The sequence below is a fragment of the Typopeltis vanoorti genome, chromosome 16 (assembly GCF_054136105.1).
Source record: "Typopeltis vanoorti isolate ZY-2024b chromosome 16, IOZ_Tvanoo_1.0, whole genome shotgun sequence".
In the NCBI taxonomy this organism is placed as follows: Eukaryota; Metazoa; Arthropoda; class Arachnida; order Uropygi; family Thelyphonidae; genus Typopeltis; species Typopeltis vanoorti.
Genome location: NC_143564.1, coordinates 21,089,129 through 21,105,823, shown reverse-complemented (window position 1 = coordinate 21,105,823; position 16,695 = coordinate 21,089,129). Strand labels below are relative to the sequence as shown.

The 16,695-nt window shown below is 34.6% G+C and overlaps 1 protein-coding gene across 1 annotated transcript in view; it reads right to left on the bottom strand.

The window, feature by feature from the left end:
* Positions 1 to 16,695, bottom strand: part of Usp47 (ubiquitin specific protease 47) — a 572,957-nt gene that overhangs the window by 67,090 nt on the left and 489,172 nt on the right. The window contains exons 28-30 of the mRNA XM_090406134.1: positions 15,397 to 15,477; positions 6,518 to 6,633; positions 2,380 to 2,498 (exon numbers count right to left, since the gene is read on the bottom strand). Of these exons, the coding sequence (XP_090262260.1) occupies positions 2,380 to 2,498; positions 6,518 to 6,633; positions 15,397 to 15,477 (316 nt within the window). The remainder of the gene's footprint in view (positions 1 to 2,379; positions 2,499 to 6,517; positions 6,634 to 15,396; positions 15,478 to 16,695) is intronic.

Below are 16,695 nucleotides of genomic sequence, written 5' to 3'. Positions count from 1 at the left end.
ATGAAAATCTAATTGATTTAATTAGTGACTCCTCTGATTTAAAACAAAAATACAAGGAACTAACAATAAATGATTTCTGGACAAATTTAACAGAAAGTACCCCAGCGTGTCAAAAGTAGCTATTCTTGTTTTACTTTCTTTTACAACGACATATTTATGCGAGGCAGGGTTTTCATATTATGCTGCAACCAAATCAAAGTCAGGGAACAGACTCGACGCTAAACCAAATATGAGAATTCAACTTTCTAATATTGTGCCTGATATCAAAAGAATTTGTAATTCAAAGATCTCAAAACATCGGAGTCATTAAGAACTTAATTTGCAATATACGCATTTTACTATTTTTATGTGTTTTGTTTTTACTCATTAATATTTGACAATAAATGATTGTTTTTTCTTAATGCTTAGATTTACTCATTTATTTTATTTATATTTACTTACCCTACAAAACCAGCACACAGGAGAAAAAGTCTGCATTTACTCGTAAGTACTTATAATATTATAAATTTTTGGTGATCAGAATGAGATATGTCAATGAAAATCAGCACAAATTAATTTAATGATGGTTTAATTGATGTTTAATTAATTATTAATTAATACTTAATTATCAATAAAATAAGCTAAATTACCAATTACTTATTAAATAATACATTACAAAATAAGCAAGGTGTTCAGTGAACATTTCAGGATTTGTGAAGTGTTCCATTGTAGAAAAAGTATGAGAAACCCTGGTCTAGATGAAGGTAGAAAAAGCAGTTAGTAGAATCTTAGCTACATTGGATATTATTCAACCAGAAAAATTCAAATAGTAAAAGGAAATTTTACTACTGATTTTTACTGAATTCAGATCTCTTAGCTTTATCCCAATGGGGCAAGGACAACCTTGTAAACTTCAATGCGACCAAAACTAAGTTCTGTCTGATCTCTCGCAAGAAAGAGCTCACATCTCGTCTCATTTCCTTAAGTAATACTGATATATCCAAACATGATCAGATTTCTTGTCTTGGACTGACTTGCACCTCTGATCTTTCCTGGCACAACCATATTTCAACTGCAGCTTCTGCAGCTGGCAAAATACTTGTACTTTTTTGCACAAGACACCACTTCACACCTTCATAGCTGCTAACTCTACACAAAATCCAAATCCATGCAGCCATGGAATATTGTTCCCATATTTGGGGTGGTGCACCAAAATCCTTTCTAAGATTGCTCGACTCTATCCAGAAGAAGGAAATCTGGCTAATTAATGGTCCCTCTCTCACAAACCCACTTCAATCCCTCACAGACATTCAGTTACTGCCTCTTCTACAGATAATTTTATGGCCAGTGCCTTGCTAAATTGGCCACTATTATTCCTCCACTCTCCTCCAAAATCATTAAAACAAGAGCCACTGCTAACCAACACCCTTTTACAGCCCACCTTAAAACTCACTGAACCAACTTCACTGCTTCCTCTTTTATTTCATCTATTGCTGTCCTTCGGAACAGCCTCCCCCACTCTGCCTTCACCAAAGATTACAACCTTCAGCTGTTCAAGCAAAATGGTGAACAGCCTCCTCTTTTCTTCTATTCCTCTTGCCCACACATGGCACTAGTGTTCTATAGGTGTTGTGGCCTTTCATGTGTGGATCAGATATAAAAAATAAAAAAAGATGGGAGAGTAAAAAGGGTCATCCATGGAACTTGAATAGAGGTGTGGTTTAGTAAGGGTATCAGAACTAGATTTTTCACTTAGAGAGTGGTGAATGTGAGTGGAATAATGTCATAAAAAGGAGTGTTGCTGTTACTAAGATTCAACATGACCTATATGTGTGAACTTGGGTTTTCGCTGCTGACTAAACTAAAAACAAACAAAAGCAACAAGCATAAACAGTGTGTCTGATATGCTTGTATTCACATGTGTTCTGTACTGGAATGAACTTGTTAAAAACTAGTGTGCCAAATAGGCACACTAGTCACATTATCAAATAACTTTAATTTTATTATTATTATTATTATTATAAGCTACTCCATGGAGTCCTTAGACTCATTGAGTGAGGTTCTAAACATCATGCCAAGCACTATCCAACATAGTGCTTGGCATGATGGCATTTTACTCTCCAAGCAAAAAACAAGGTTGTAACACCCTTGTTAACTACACTCTTGCTCAGTTTCCAAGGGTGGTCCCTAGTTCTCCCACCATCAAACCTGTTCTGAAAAAAAATCCTCTGTATTAATCATGTAAAAACCCTTCAGTAATTTGTACATCTTAATCATATCACCCCCTTTTACTCCTGCCAACCAGTTTCTATAACCCACAAATCTTCAACCTGTTCTTGTAAGGTTCATTCCATAGACATGCTCATCCAGAATTTTGACAGCAGCAAAACAATGTCTTACCTTGTAGTACTTCAAGGAAAACTTCCCAGTTAGGTGAAATAATAATATCTTCTTCAAAACGTTGATTATCCATATATATAGTTCCTGGACTTTTCCAGCTCTTTTTCCTAAGTCGGCAACTAATAATCAAAATAAAGGAGGAGGAAATAAAAGCAAAATATTATTAATATAAAAAATGGCTGCCATTTATCTATTTACAGTAAATATTGCATAATGCAAGAAATTGTGAAAAATAACATATACACAAATAATAACTGACTAATTTTGATAATTAAACATCACATAATGCCCAACATTTCATCACCTGCTAACACTGTCAAATTAAGTAAAATTTGTAACAAGCATTTTTTTTCTTAAAAAAGTTTTCAGACGAATGGAAGATATATCAGATATAATATAATTTATACAGCACTAAAATTAATTATTATTTATGATGATAATAATAATAATAATAATAATCTGGATTCTCCAGAAATCTTTATATCAAGATGCAACTGAATCTATGGAAGTTTAAACCTACAAACTAATAGACAATATACGAGGGTGGTCTGAAAAGTTCTAAGCCTAACAATGAAAAAACGAATTTATAATATCAAAATTATTTTTATTTGTCAACACAGTCTCCCTTAAGACTAATACATTTATTCCAGCAATGCTCCAGTGTCATTATCTTCCCTGTAGTGGTTCTTAGTAAGATCTGCAAAATACCCCTCTACAGCTGCAATCATCTCTTGATTCGAAGAAAAACGCTGACCAGCAAGGAAGAGTTTTAGTTTTGGGAAGAGATAGAAGTCAGAGAGAGCCAAATCTGAGGAATAAGGGTAGATGTTCCAACAATTCGCAGTCCAGATCCCTTAATTTTCCCATTGTTAAAACACTTTTGTGGGCAGGTGCATTGTCTGGATGAAAGATGATCATTTTCTTCTGCAAACAGGGTCTTTTCTCACGAATTTTTTCATCTAGTCTGGTTAAAAGATTGGAATAATATTCCCCGGTTACTGTTTTACCCTTTTCAAGATAATTAATAAACAAAATGCCTTTAGCATCCCAAAACACCGATGCCGTGACCTCTCCTGCTGATGGAACCGACTTTGTCTTCTTTGGTGCTCAACAACCGACTACTGTCCACTGTTTTCAATGCTGTTTGGATTCTGGTGTATCATGGTGAATCCAAGTCTCATCCATAGTAATAAATTGATGCACAAAATCAGTTTTATTCTTGTTAAAATGCTCCAAGCACTGTTCAGAGATTTTCATGCGAGTGCATTTTTGATCTGCTGTGAGCAAGCGTGGCCCCCACCTTGCACAAAGCTTTTTCATTTCCAATTCTTCATGCAAAATATATCCTACACTTTCTTTTGAAATGCCTATGGTCTCAGCAATTTCATGCACTTTGACTCGCCTGTCATCCACAGGCCATATCAATACCATAGCGTGCACTTGATCAATGATTTCTGGTGGTGTTACACTTTTTTGGACATTCTTCATGGATCATCTTTAAAGCTGGTATGGCCATGTTTAAACTCAGCACATTTAAGGATGTCCAAAAAGTGTAACAACACCAGAAATCATTGATCAGCATGATATGTTATTGGATGACCGGCGAGTCAAAGTGCATGAAATTGCTGAGACTATAGGCATTTCAAAATAATGTGTAGGATATATTTTGCATGAAGAATTGGAAATGAAAAAGCTTTGTGCAAGATTGGTGCCATACTTGCTCACAGCAGATCAAAAATGCACTTGCATGAAAATCTCTGAACAGTGCTTGGAGCGCTTTAACAAGAATAAAACTGTGGAAAGACTTTTATTGGGATTATATTGATCAAGTGCATATAATAAACAACTAAGTTATACCAACTAGTTTCACCAACTAAGTCTGTTGGCATCTTCAGGGTACATAACTGATGTACGGCACTAAAAAGTAAAAAACTGTTACAAACTATAATCAACCGATTCCAATTATATTAAACAAAGAACAGAGCATGCACAATACATTCATAGAGCATGTATGATATCACTTGTTATTTAGGAATGTTCTATAGTTGGCACTATAATTCAGTTCTGGCGAGTTGAAGGATCTGACAAGGGTCTTCCAGATCACGGGCAAAATTAGTCCTTGGTTCCTGTTAAGGTTTTGTATACAGCGGGCAACTGTTGTGGCCTCCTTAAAAATTTGGGAGTGGAAGTCCTCCTCCATGTAAGGAATTGTGTTTCTATCCCACTCTATGGTATGGTTCGCTCTTGAGAAATGAAAAGCTAACCCCGATTTTTCTTCTCTGTTATTATTGATGTTTAGTTGTTTATTATATGCACTTGATCAATATAATCCAAATAAAAGTCTTTCCAGAGCTTTTTAGTCAAGAAAATTAAACGTTTTTTTAACAAGAATAAAACTGATTTTTTGCATCGATTTATTACTATGGATGAGACTTGGATTCACCATGACAAGCCAGAATCCAAATAGCAGTCAAAACAGTGGACAGAAGCCGGTTGTTGAGTGCCAAAGAAGACGAAGTCGGTTCCATCAGCAGGAGAGGTCATGGCATCTGTGTTTTGGGATGCTAAAGGCATTTTGTTTATTAATTATCTTGAAAAGGGTAAAACAATAACTGGAGAATATTATTCCGATCTTTTAACCAGACTAGATGAAAAAATTTGTGAGAAAAGACCCGGGTTGCAGAAGAAAAGAATCATCTTTCATCTGGACAATGCACCTGCCCACAAAGGTTTTTGACAATGGGAAAATTAAGGGATCGGGACTGTGAATTGTTGGAACATCCACCCTACTCCCCAGATTTGGCTAACTCTGACTTCTATCTCTTCCCAAAACTAAAACTCTTCCTTGCTGGACAGTGTTTTTCTTCGAATCAAGAGGTGATTGCAAATGTAGAGGGGTATTTTGCAGATCTTATTGAGAACCACTACAAGGACAGGATAATGGCACTGGAGCATTGCTGGAATAAATGTATTAGTCTTAAGGGAGATTATGTTGAAAAATAAAAATAATTTTGAAATTATAAATTTGTTTTTTCATTGTTAGGCTGAGAACGTTTCAGACTACCCTCGTATATATAAGGTAAAGTTTTTGCAACAATCCTAAATGCTGAATATCAATAAAATCTCTCCAGCCAAAGTCTGGATTTACCTTGGATACAAATTGACAAAATGAAATGAAAATGGTATTTTGCAAAATAAACCTAAAATATGTTGAAAGTGCTGCATACAAAAATAGTACAAAAAAGGATCTAATGTGGAAAGCTCATTAACACAACTGTTTACTATGTCCACCAGTCATCATTACATTCCCTTCTTCTTTGTCTCATATGTTTATGGAATGACATGGTTCTAGGAAGTTTGTAATTATACTTTGTAAAATTGCCAATATGACATTGTCATTCGTGTAAAATACTTGTGCACTATATAAGTAGAAGTAAGTACTTACATAGTGAACAAGTATTTTACATGAACAACGTCATATTGGTAATATTACCCAGTATAGTTACAAACTTCCTAGAACCATGTCATTCCATAAACATATGAGGCAAGGAAGAAGGGAATGTAATGATGACTGGTGGACACAGTAAACAGTTGTGTTAATGAGCTTTTCACATAGATCTTTTTTTTGTACTGCTGTCATCGATTTATTTCAATGAGTAGAACAGTCAGAACTTTTGAAAACTGGGCATCCAATATCATTATTTTAATTTGCTTGCATACTAGAAACTTCTAATAAGATTTTTGCAAATACTATGATAATTCCATTATAGTTTCCAATATGAGTGGTAAGACATTATTTGTACTCAAGTGGTAAAATTTCTGCTCAACTAGTTTGTAAATTATGTTTTGCACAAGGTTTATGTTTGATAAGTTTCATGGTAGAGAGAAGTTAACATATTTTCATTTAATCTAACGACTATCAAGTTCTCATATGAGTCATAAACTAACTATATATATATATTTCCTACTTTGAATTCTATAAACTAAACTACTGAGCAATTGTTTAAAAAATGCATACATACAGTCATATATATATATATATATATATATATATATATATATATAAATAATATGATGACATATAACACATATGTAACAAAAATAAATTACTGTAAATGAACAAATAGAAAAGACTTACAAATTCAAAGGAATTTCCATATTATATTTTCTCAATATTTCAGGAAGAATTTCTTTCTTTGCTTCCAAAACTGTCATTCCTTTTGAAAAAATCCAGTCAATAAGGAACCGGCATGGCTAAACATACACAAATGGAATCTCTTTTGGTGAAAGCAAGACATAATATAATAATTTGAAAATCATGTTATTCAGCAGTTCATTTTACTTAATAATCATTTAGTTCAACTAGGATAAAAAAAAAAATCAAATATTATAATTATCATAAGAAAAGGAAGAATGCATTTCATATAGCTCAGTCAAAATTAAGCAGACACTAGATCACTGCTGTGTAGTCTTTCTGCTTATGTGTATCTCAGACCATAATCTAACCTTGTGATTTAGGTTAGTTCTGCCTTTAATCAAGGACCAGGGATGAATAATGAGTGCCAAAAGTATGATGATCACTGATAGATAGTCTTATTTAATTTTATGGAAGAGAAGCTATTACTAGTAGATTATGAGTGGTGGTTAAGGTAGAAAACTGGTTAAGACCAGAATTCAGAATGGTGGGAAGGAACATGATACTCTGTGGAGAGGAGGACATCATGGCTTTATGACGGGCAGATCTTGCATAGTAATTCACTTTCTATAATAAAGTGACAACTGAATTAAGTTAAAAGAAGTGATTACACATCATAATACTACTTACTTTTGCAAAGGTGCCCAAGAAGATATCAGAATTCTAATACAATTCATACATATCTACTCATTACTCTGGCTAAAGGAATGAAGCTTTTATCAAATCCTACTAACATCAGGGTCAGCTACATAATTCAGAAATCCTCCTCTCCATAAACATATATTTATATGTATAACAATTTGGAGTATCACACATCCTAGGTGGTCTAGAGTAATACGAATTTTGTTCTTTTGTCTAATAATAGCTTACAGAACTGGATAAGTTGACTATTATTGTGATCTCTGATAATGACTGTAAATATTGTTTACAGTATTTACAATCATTATTGGGGTGCTTAAGGGTCAAAGCTGTATAACTGAGAGGAGACCTCCACATAGCCTTTAAAGGAATGCGGAGAACCGACCAGGGCTTCTGACCTAATGTCCAATCCTCACCTTCTCGTGGTGCACCCTGTTGGGTATCTACTTTGATACTGAACGAACGAGGATGGGCTGGCAATTTGGGATTTAGCCGACCAAATTGTATTCTTATTGGTTAAACCAAAATAAAAAATGATGGTACAACATGACAAAATTTCATGCCGGCTGGGGCGTCGCCCGGTTAAACAAGGCCCCCGTTGTTTTCGCCAGGGAACCAGGGCGAACAGCGAAAAGTCAGCTACTGGAACAAATCTGAAAACAAACCCCAACTCAACATCACCAGAGTTAAAGATCGGTACTATCAACATAAGAAGCCTGAATGGCAAAGAAATGGAGCTAGCTGAGGAATTAGATAAGTACCAGATCGACATAATAGGGGTGACTGAAACAAAAAAGACCAAAACTGGCGAGATCTTTCTGAGCAATAAATACAAAATGTTATATTCAGGCAATGACAATCAAGGAAAAGAAGGAGTAGCCATAGTATTCAACACAAAATACGAGGCTAATCTTCTTGAATGGCAGTCAGTCTCAAGTAGAGTAATGTGGGCAAATATGAGAATGGGGAACTGGACAATGAGACTTATTTGTGCCTATGGTCCCACAGAAGGTTCTACTAAGGTAGAAGTGGAGGAAGTTTTTGAGGCTCTAGAAAAAGCAACTGACACAATGAAAAAGGAAAAGTTGATCCTTGTTGGGAATCTAAATAGTAGAGTAGGAAATGATTGTGAGACATACAAAAATATTTTGGGAAAATTTGGAGAAAAGAGCAAAGCTAATAATAATGGCAAATATCTGTTGGATTTCTGCTCAGGACATGGACTGGTTATTACTAACACCATGTTCCAACATAAAAATGTGCACAAATTCACATGGAGAGAAGAGGCTAGGAATAAGAAAAGTCTCATTGACTATGTGATTGTTGATAGTGATGTTTTCTCCCTGGTGCAGGACACCAGAGTGTACAGAGGATTTGAAATTGGAAGTGATCACTATTTAGTCTTGAGCAGGATAAAATTGAATTTCATATTGAAAAGAATAACATGTAAGAAAGTTTTAAAGCGAATAAAAGTTGAGCAGCTCTCAGATGTGAACTGTAGACTAAAATACAGAAATATTATTGAAAAGAAAATGAAAGAGTTTGAAAACAGGAATCAAACCTTGGAGATTCAGTGGCAAACTCTGAAGGAAACATTGATTGATTCTGCCAGAGAGGCATGTGGTGAGGTTGTGTGCAAGGATAAAAAAATCAGAACTCCCTGGTGGACACAGGAAGTTAAAGAGGCAGTGAAGGAAAAGAAGAAAGCATATCAAAAGTTCCTGGCAAATAAGTCAGCTTTTACTCTTACAGAATACAGAGACAAATGTAAGAAAGCTAAACAGTGTGTAAAACTAGCTAAACAAAAGTCATGGGAGGACTTTGGCAAGAATATAGAAAATAAATATCAAGAAGGTGGCAAAATATTCTGGAGGTTGTTGAAGAAGCTTAGGAATGGAGGAAAGAGTGCTGTAAAAGGAATTAGAGATGATAAAGGTGAAATGAAAACAGGAGAAAAAGATATCCTTGAAGTATGGAGTAATTACTTTGAAAAACTGCTAAATGAAACAAGCAGTGATGACAGCACAGTGATAAAAAAACACTGACCAGGCATGCAGTCAGGAATACATATCCATACTTGAAGTAGAAAAAGCCATCAAACGCTTGAAATGTGGAAAGGCAGCAGGAGTAGATGATATTCGACCAGAAATGCTGATGTATGGTGGTATAAGAGTCTTACAGTGGCTGCACTGCATAGTTCAGAAAGCCTGGACAGAGGGACGAATTCCCGATGATTGGAGTAGAGCTCTCATAGTACCCATATATAAAAAGGGAAATAAAACTAAATGTGAGAATTACAGAGGTATTTCCCTACTGAGTGTTCCTGGCAAGATCTATGCAAGTATACTTGAGAAACGGTTGAGAAGAATTGTGGAAGAAAAGCTTGGTGAAGAACAAGCTGGATTCAGGCCAAATAGAGGCTGTCAGGATCGGATATTCACTTTACGACAAATAGTCGAGAAAGCATGGGAATAAATATAACAAAGATCTGTATTTAAGTTTTGTCGATTTGGAAAAGGCATATGACAAGGTGCCAAGAGAGAAGCTATTCAATACGCTGCAATTATATAGTGTCAATGGGGCATTATATCAAGCAATACTTAGTCTTTATTTGAGTTGTGAGTCAGCAGTTAGAATTGAAGGAAGTACAGGAAGATGGTTTAATGTTAAATCTGGTGTGAGACAAGGATGTACATTATCCCCTCTGTTATTCATTATCTATATGGATCACATTATGAAGGAATGTGGTATTAAACCTGATATCAAAATTAGAGATGTTAATGTCAGCTCTTGGCTTTATGCGGATGATGTTATACTTCTAAATAAATCCGCTACAAGTCTGCAAGATTCTCTGACTAAATTGAATAGCTGTTGTAATAGATATGGTATGAAGGTCAGCAATAAAAAGACAAAGACAATGAAAATAGGCAGAATCATTGAAAATGTCAACTGTGTTGTGAATGGAGAACCTGTGGAACAAGTAAAACATTTCAGCTACTTTGGCCCTTCCCTTAATGCATAACATTAGACATATCCGCAAGGAGATGTGTTTTGCATTATAGGAGATACTAAGATAGGAGTGTTGGTAGCTTGCTCCACCTTTGCAACGAGTTGCCCTGGTGTGTACCACCTTAACCCAGTCCTGAAGATACTTTCAGGCGCAAACTTTGTTTGCTCACACTTGGATAAAGGATTAAACTAAATTTATTATACTTAGGCACAATTTTTACTGAAGATGGTAAACTAAATATAGAAATAGACAACAGAATCAGCAAAGCTGGTATCGTGGGAAGTCAATTGAATAAATTCATATGGAATAAGAAAGAAATTAGTCGGAACATTAAATTAGCTGTATACAAGACTGTGTTCAAACCAATTTTAACTTATGGATCTGAGAGCTGGGTCAGAAGTAAAACACTTGACCAAAGACTAGAGACCGCAGATATGAGAGTCCTGAGAAAGATTAGAGGCGTGAACAGATGGCATCAATGGCAATATCATATTAAAAATGAGGATATTAGGAAAGAACTTGACATTGTCAGCATCCAGGAATGCATTAGCAGAGCTAATCTCAGATGGTATGGTCACTTAAATAGAATGGGAGAGGAAAGATTAGCAAAACAAGTGTTCTCTGCCAGGTTGGCAGGAAAACGACCCAGAGGAAGACCAAGATATAGGTGGATTGATACGGTACAAAGTGCCTTAGACGATAGAAATATAAGATCTGATAATTTGTTGTTTTAAGGATACTTGCGACATAAGACTGAATGATATAATCACGTAATCACAAGAAAGATATTTATTTAACCAAATATTTCGGTCTGGAAATAGCAGACCATCGTCGGTGGTATTACAAGAACAGTTTAAAAAATATACAAGCTAGAATACTAACAATAGATCGTTGAAATTAGAACATGCCGCGTGATGTTATATCACTAAGTATGAAACGAAATATTTTGAAGTAGAAACATGATTGAATTTGCTATAAAAAAAAAAATAAAAAAAAAAAAAAAAAAAAAAAAAAAGCCTAATCAAGATTACTCATTAATTTTTTTTTTTTTTTTTTAATAGCAAATTCAATCATGTTTCTACTTCAAAATATTTCGTTTCATACTTAGTGATATAACATCACGCGGCATGTTCTAATTTCAACGATCTATTGTTAGTATTCTAGCTTGTATATTTTTTAAACTGTTCTTGTAATACCACCGACGATGGTCTGCTATTTCCAGACCGAAATATTTGGTTAAATAAATATCTTTCTTGTGATTACGTGATTATATCATTAAGATCTGATAATGTTGGAGTGTTGACAAGTAACAGACTGATTTGGAGGAAAATTGTAGATAGGAAGTTAGTAATGATGTAATTTTTTCATGTAGTACTGTCATATCCTGTACACCCCTTGAGGGTACATGGCAGGAATTTGATGATGATGATGATGACAATCATTATTAGATTTAGTTTTCTCAGCTTTAATGATAACTAAATCCGAACTGTTTTCCCTAAGAACCAAATGGATTTGTTTCAGAAACTGGAATATTTAAGTTATGTAGCTTTAAATAGTGCATATAGATGATGATGACAATCATTATTAGATTTAGTTTTCTCAGCTTTAATGATAACTAAATCCGAACTGTTTTCCCTAAGAACCAAATGGATTTGTTTCAGAAACTGGAATATTTAAGTTATGTAGCTTTAAATAGTGCATAAATTAGCTATTCTAGGAAGTAATTGGAAGAAAGTGCAATTTATTAGCCTTCTGTTATTGAAAACGCAAACTAATGTTTCATTTCTATTGTGGAGAAAGTCAACATATAGGAAACACATATGGAAACAATGGCAAATAGTCCTCTTGAAAACATATTGTTCAGTTTCATTTGAAGTAAACTGATAATTGGAGACATAATAATACTCTTTTAATCATTCATTCTTCTTAATAATTACATCATTCTTTTTATGGATTTGTTTTTATTCAGGAATAGACTGTGTGAAAATGCACCTGCCCAAAGCAAAATCAACCTACATACGCTGAAAGGAGTTCCTGCAGACAGTGTTGGCATCATACATGTACAGTATCAGCTGTGGAGATTATTGACGGTGAACTGATGGTTCAGTGTCAACGAGTTAAAACAAATCAAGTAAGATTAGTAGATTGAAAAAGTACTATATCCCATAAAGGAGAAAATGTAGACCATCAGATCTACTTAGGTTTGGGCAGTGGAGTGACTTTTCAAAAGTTTCCTTATAAAGATTTTCCATAAGAATCTGCTCTCATGAAGGATTCTAGTCATATTCCAGAAAACTCTGTCTTCAGTAGAGAAGGAATGTTCAGCAAGTCCTGATTGTTCAGGCTCATGATACTTGAGATAAGACTGTCAGATACCATCAAATTACTCCAACAAGAATTTTCACCTAATCTTTAAAGGTACCTGTGGTATAACTATGGTGGAGATATCCTATAAAATGCAGTCTACCTTCCTCTCATCAATGAAAAGTCTATCTTCTTCGGATAAAGGAAAAGCTGTAATGGTTATAGATAATTTCAACTATGAGGGTAAGATAGACTGCTGTTTACAGGATACTTCCACTTATCAAGAAATAAGTTATAACCCTACAAAAACACAAAATTAAACAATTAAATAAGCTTCTTGATGAAGTTGTTAGTTGGGATCAAATACTTCGGATAAATTATGCACTCATTTTGGAATGACTCATCATTTATATGGTCTCCCAAAAATTCATAAAGAAGGTTATCCAGTAAGACCCACTATGAATTGTGCTGACCCTCCCGCTTATAGAATTGATAAATTTCTTTAACGTTCCATGAAAAAATCAAGAATATTCAAATACAACAGTTGGATTTGCTAGTCAGCACTGACATTGTTTCCCTTTTCACCAACATTCCATTAGCTGACACATTTAGTTTACTATATGATGATTTCCCTCCCGATGTGAAGATCTTTGAACATGTTATGCAATCAGGATATGTCAGCTGGAAAAGCAAGATCTACAGACAGGTTGAAGGTACTGCCATGGGTAGCCCTCTGTTTCCACCTTTGGCAAACTATTTTTTGAACCATCTGGAAGATACTCTTGTCTCATCCATTCATCCCCAACCCTCTCTTTCGTTTCGTTATGTCGATGATGTTTTTGCTGATTGGCCTCATTCTGAAAATGAACTTACCACTTTCCTATGTCAGATCAATAACTTTCACATTCACGCATTTTCAATTTACCGAGTAACAAGAAAATGCTAGTAGTTTGCCATTCTTGGACAGCCTTTTTACTCGCACAGCCTCCAGTACTTATCAGCCAGTACCTGTCAGCCGGTGTTTATCAAAAACCTACCTTTACTGGCAGATACATTCATCAAACATCTACTCATCACACCTCTCAAAAAATTGGTGTTATCAAGTAATTAATAGAGCACAATATGTATGCTCCTCTCCCTCAAGCCTACAACAAGAACTTCTCGTTATCAAAACTTTAATGTAATTAAATGGTTACAACCCTCATTAAATCCAGCAGATAACTGAATCCTATGTTCCAACACCAAAGGATTCTTCAACAGACTACAGGGTTCCAATCCTGTATATTTCTGATATCTTTAAACTGATTGGTTGGTAGAATTTTGAAGAAATACACCTTATTCCCACATATTTTCCTATCAACAAAATTTCTCATCTGCAACCATCTACAAAAGACAAACTATCACCTCTATTGTTAGCTGGTTCTTTACCAGATTCCTTGTGAATGTAATTTGACATACTTTGGGCATCCTCCCAGAGTTTATTAAAAAACAACCTGGGAGAACATGCACAGGGCTGGCTTGCAGCATTTTATTCCACAATAATTTAATCCGATAAACTTCCGTGACCAGGTCCTCTCAATTACAGCACATATAGCTGGTCGAATCGAGACAAAAAAATAAATTTAAGAGAATAAAGAAAAGAAATATTTAGTTCAAAGAAGAAAACATTCTTAGTTGGACTCCCTCTGACATGGTTCTAAGAATATGGTTCACAAATGTTACCTTTAAGATGAAAAGAATGTGTAACTTTGAAAATTAAAATAAGTAGTAATAGTTGAGTTGCCGTTAGGAAAAACAAGTGCAGTCTTGCAAATGGGAATAAACATCAGAGCTTAGAATCATAATTGTAAAGTGAATCTGGAAAAGGTTTTGGGAGGTCTGCTTTTTTCTTGCATGTAATCTTATTCTCTTTACTTGGCATTTTGTGGTTGTTTAAAGTAAGCAGAAATTGGGAGGGACATGGAAGATACAGTGAGACTCTGCAATAATCAATGTAACTCTAAAATCACTTCATCACTCATGTAGCATATCAGGAGTGCTTGAAGGAATACAGAGCATAAAATAAATGAATATACAGCATAAAATATGGAGTATAGTGGATAGGTGAGAGAGATATGATAAATATCACATTACCAGTACACCACTTTTCGTAAAACATTTCCTCTTATTTCATTAACTTTCATTATGCTGAAATCTCATTTATAATTTGTGAATTATATTACACTTTCCAAATCTGGAAAGTGTACTTTCCAGAAAAAGAGTAGAAACATGAATTAACACTTTCCCATCTTAGCATTTATTGATTCTAACCAACTATTCTATCCCTTATTTTGAGAAATAGTTTGAATTGTCCATAAACTTCTGTGGTTTCATTCATGTTAAAAGAGATATTCTGGACATAACCACACAAAAACAGGAAAATTTTTCTTTATTACTCCACTGTTTCAAGTTCCTTATGGCATGCTTCTTCAGAAAAATAAATATATAGCAAATATAACAAATCAGAGCAAACTGTGATGCATTTCATCATATTCATATCTGATACAAATGAAATAGAATACATCCAAATAACTGTTATGTCCTGATGCAACCACCTCTTTTGTTTAAATAGTATTACTTTACTCTGATTTATAATGCCTGCAGTATATTTCTTCTCCAGAAGATGTGTTCCATAGTGGATGTAAAACTAGTCAAAGTAAATAAATAAACAGAAGTAATCCTGTTTTCATGGTTATTTACAGTAAACATTCTTCAACCTAAGGAGATTGAAAGGTATGCAAATTACTCTACTAACACTGAAAATCTGGGATAAGATGTTACAGAAAATCTAAAGCAGTTGAGAAAAGTCTAAGGAAAAAAGTTAGCTTACCTCAGGATCATTCAATAGCAGCTGGTATACTTTGACTCTATATTCTCCTTTACGAAGTGCTCGTCCTAATTTGACTGTCAACTGTATGACAATAAACAGTTTGTAAATAGGGGGAAAGATCAATTACACACACACACACACCACATATAAATTTGAGTTTTTATATCTGCAATTAGCATCCATAATTCCTTTTAAGAAATCTCAACTTTTTAATGGATTACTGATGGCACTAAGGATTAAACTAATTTTAATGCTTTTAATATTTCATGTCAGTCACTGAGACATCTTTAGAGAGTACAAATAACACTTGCAACATACACATGCACACACACAATGGCAACACAATACTCAATGAAACACATGGTATGACGACTCTAAAGTCCTATCTAGGTGATGCATCTTCTATGGGCATTTGTAGGTGGCTTAGAATATAAATTGGGATCTCTGATGATAAATGTTTTCCAAATTTTGGGAAGTTTTATGCACCCATATTGTTTAAATTTTGTTGATTTCTGAGTGCTGCTGCAGATTCTGAAAATAGTCTTTCTTTATTAAATTTAAATTTTTCAAAAATGTAAATTTTAAATTTGTGATAGAGTATGGTGGTTTTCTTCCAGAAGATCATATGAGTGGTATCCAATACCATGGTCCACAAGACTAGATTGATCATAGTTATGATTGCAGATGCAAAGTTTTGTGTTAATCTAAATGATGGTGGCTGATCTACTTATCTGCCTGAAGTAAACCAACTTGCAAGAACAGGGTACTTTATATATTCCAAGGACTAAGAGAGGAGGGAGCTGATCTTTGGTAGAACAGATATAATGGTAGCAAGTTTCCAGTCGGGCTTAAAAGTTATGTACTTTTTAAAAGACCTGGTTATATTTTCTGATGTACCATGGACATAGGGGATGGTGATGACAGTTTTGAAAATCTTCTGAAGGGATGGCTGAGGATTGGAGGAGGGGAGAATTGATTATGTTTTTTTTTTTTAATCCTGTAAGAACTATAGCCATTGGATAGGAAGGTGTTATGTGTATGGTTGAGTTCTGTGAAAAAAAGGCTCCACAAAGATTGTAGGCTCTATTTGGTTAGCTTTAATGATACATCATATTGTTGGGAGGAGCGAAAAAGTTTGTGAATGTATTTGCCTGTGTGAGTGGGTTTTCAGTATGGAGAGGTTACATCATTCAAAAGGCATGTCACTAAGTAAGGCAGGGTTAACTATTGTTAATTTCCTCTTCTATCGTAAACTGGATTCTTGAATGTAGACTATTGAGGTGAAAGAGAAAGGAGTCT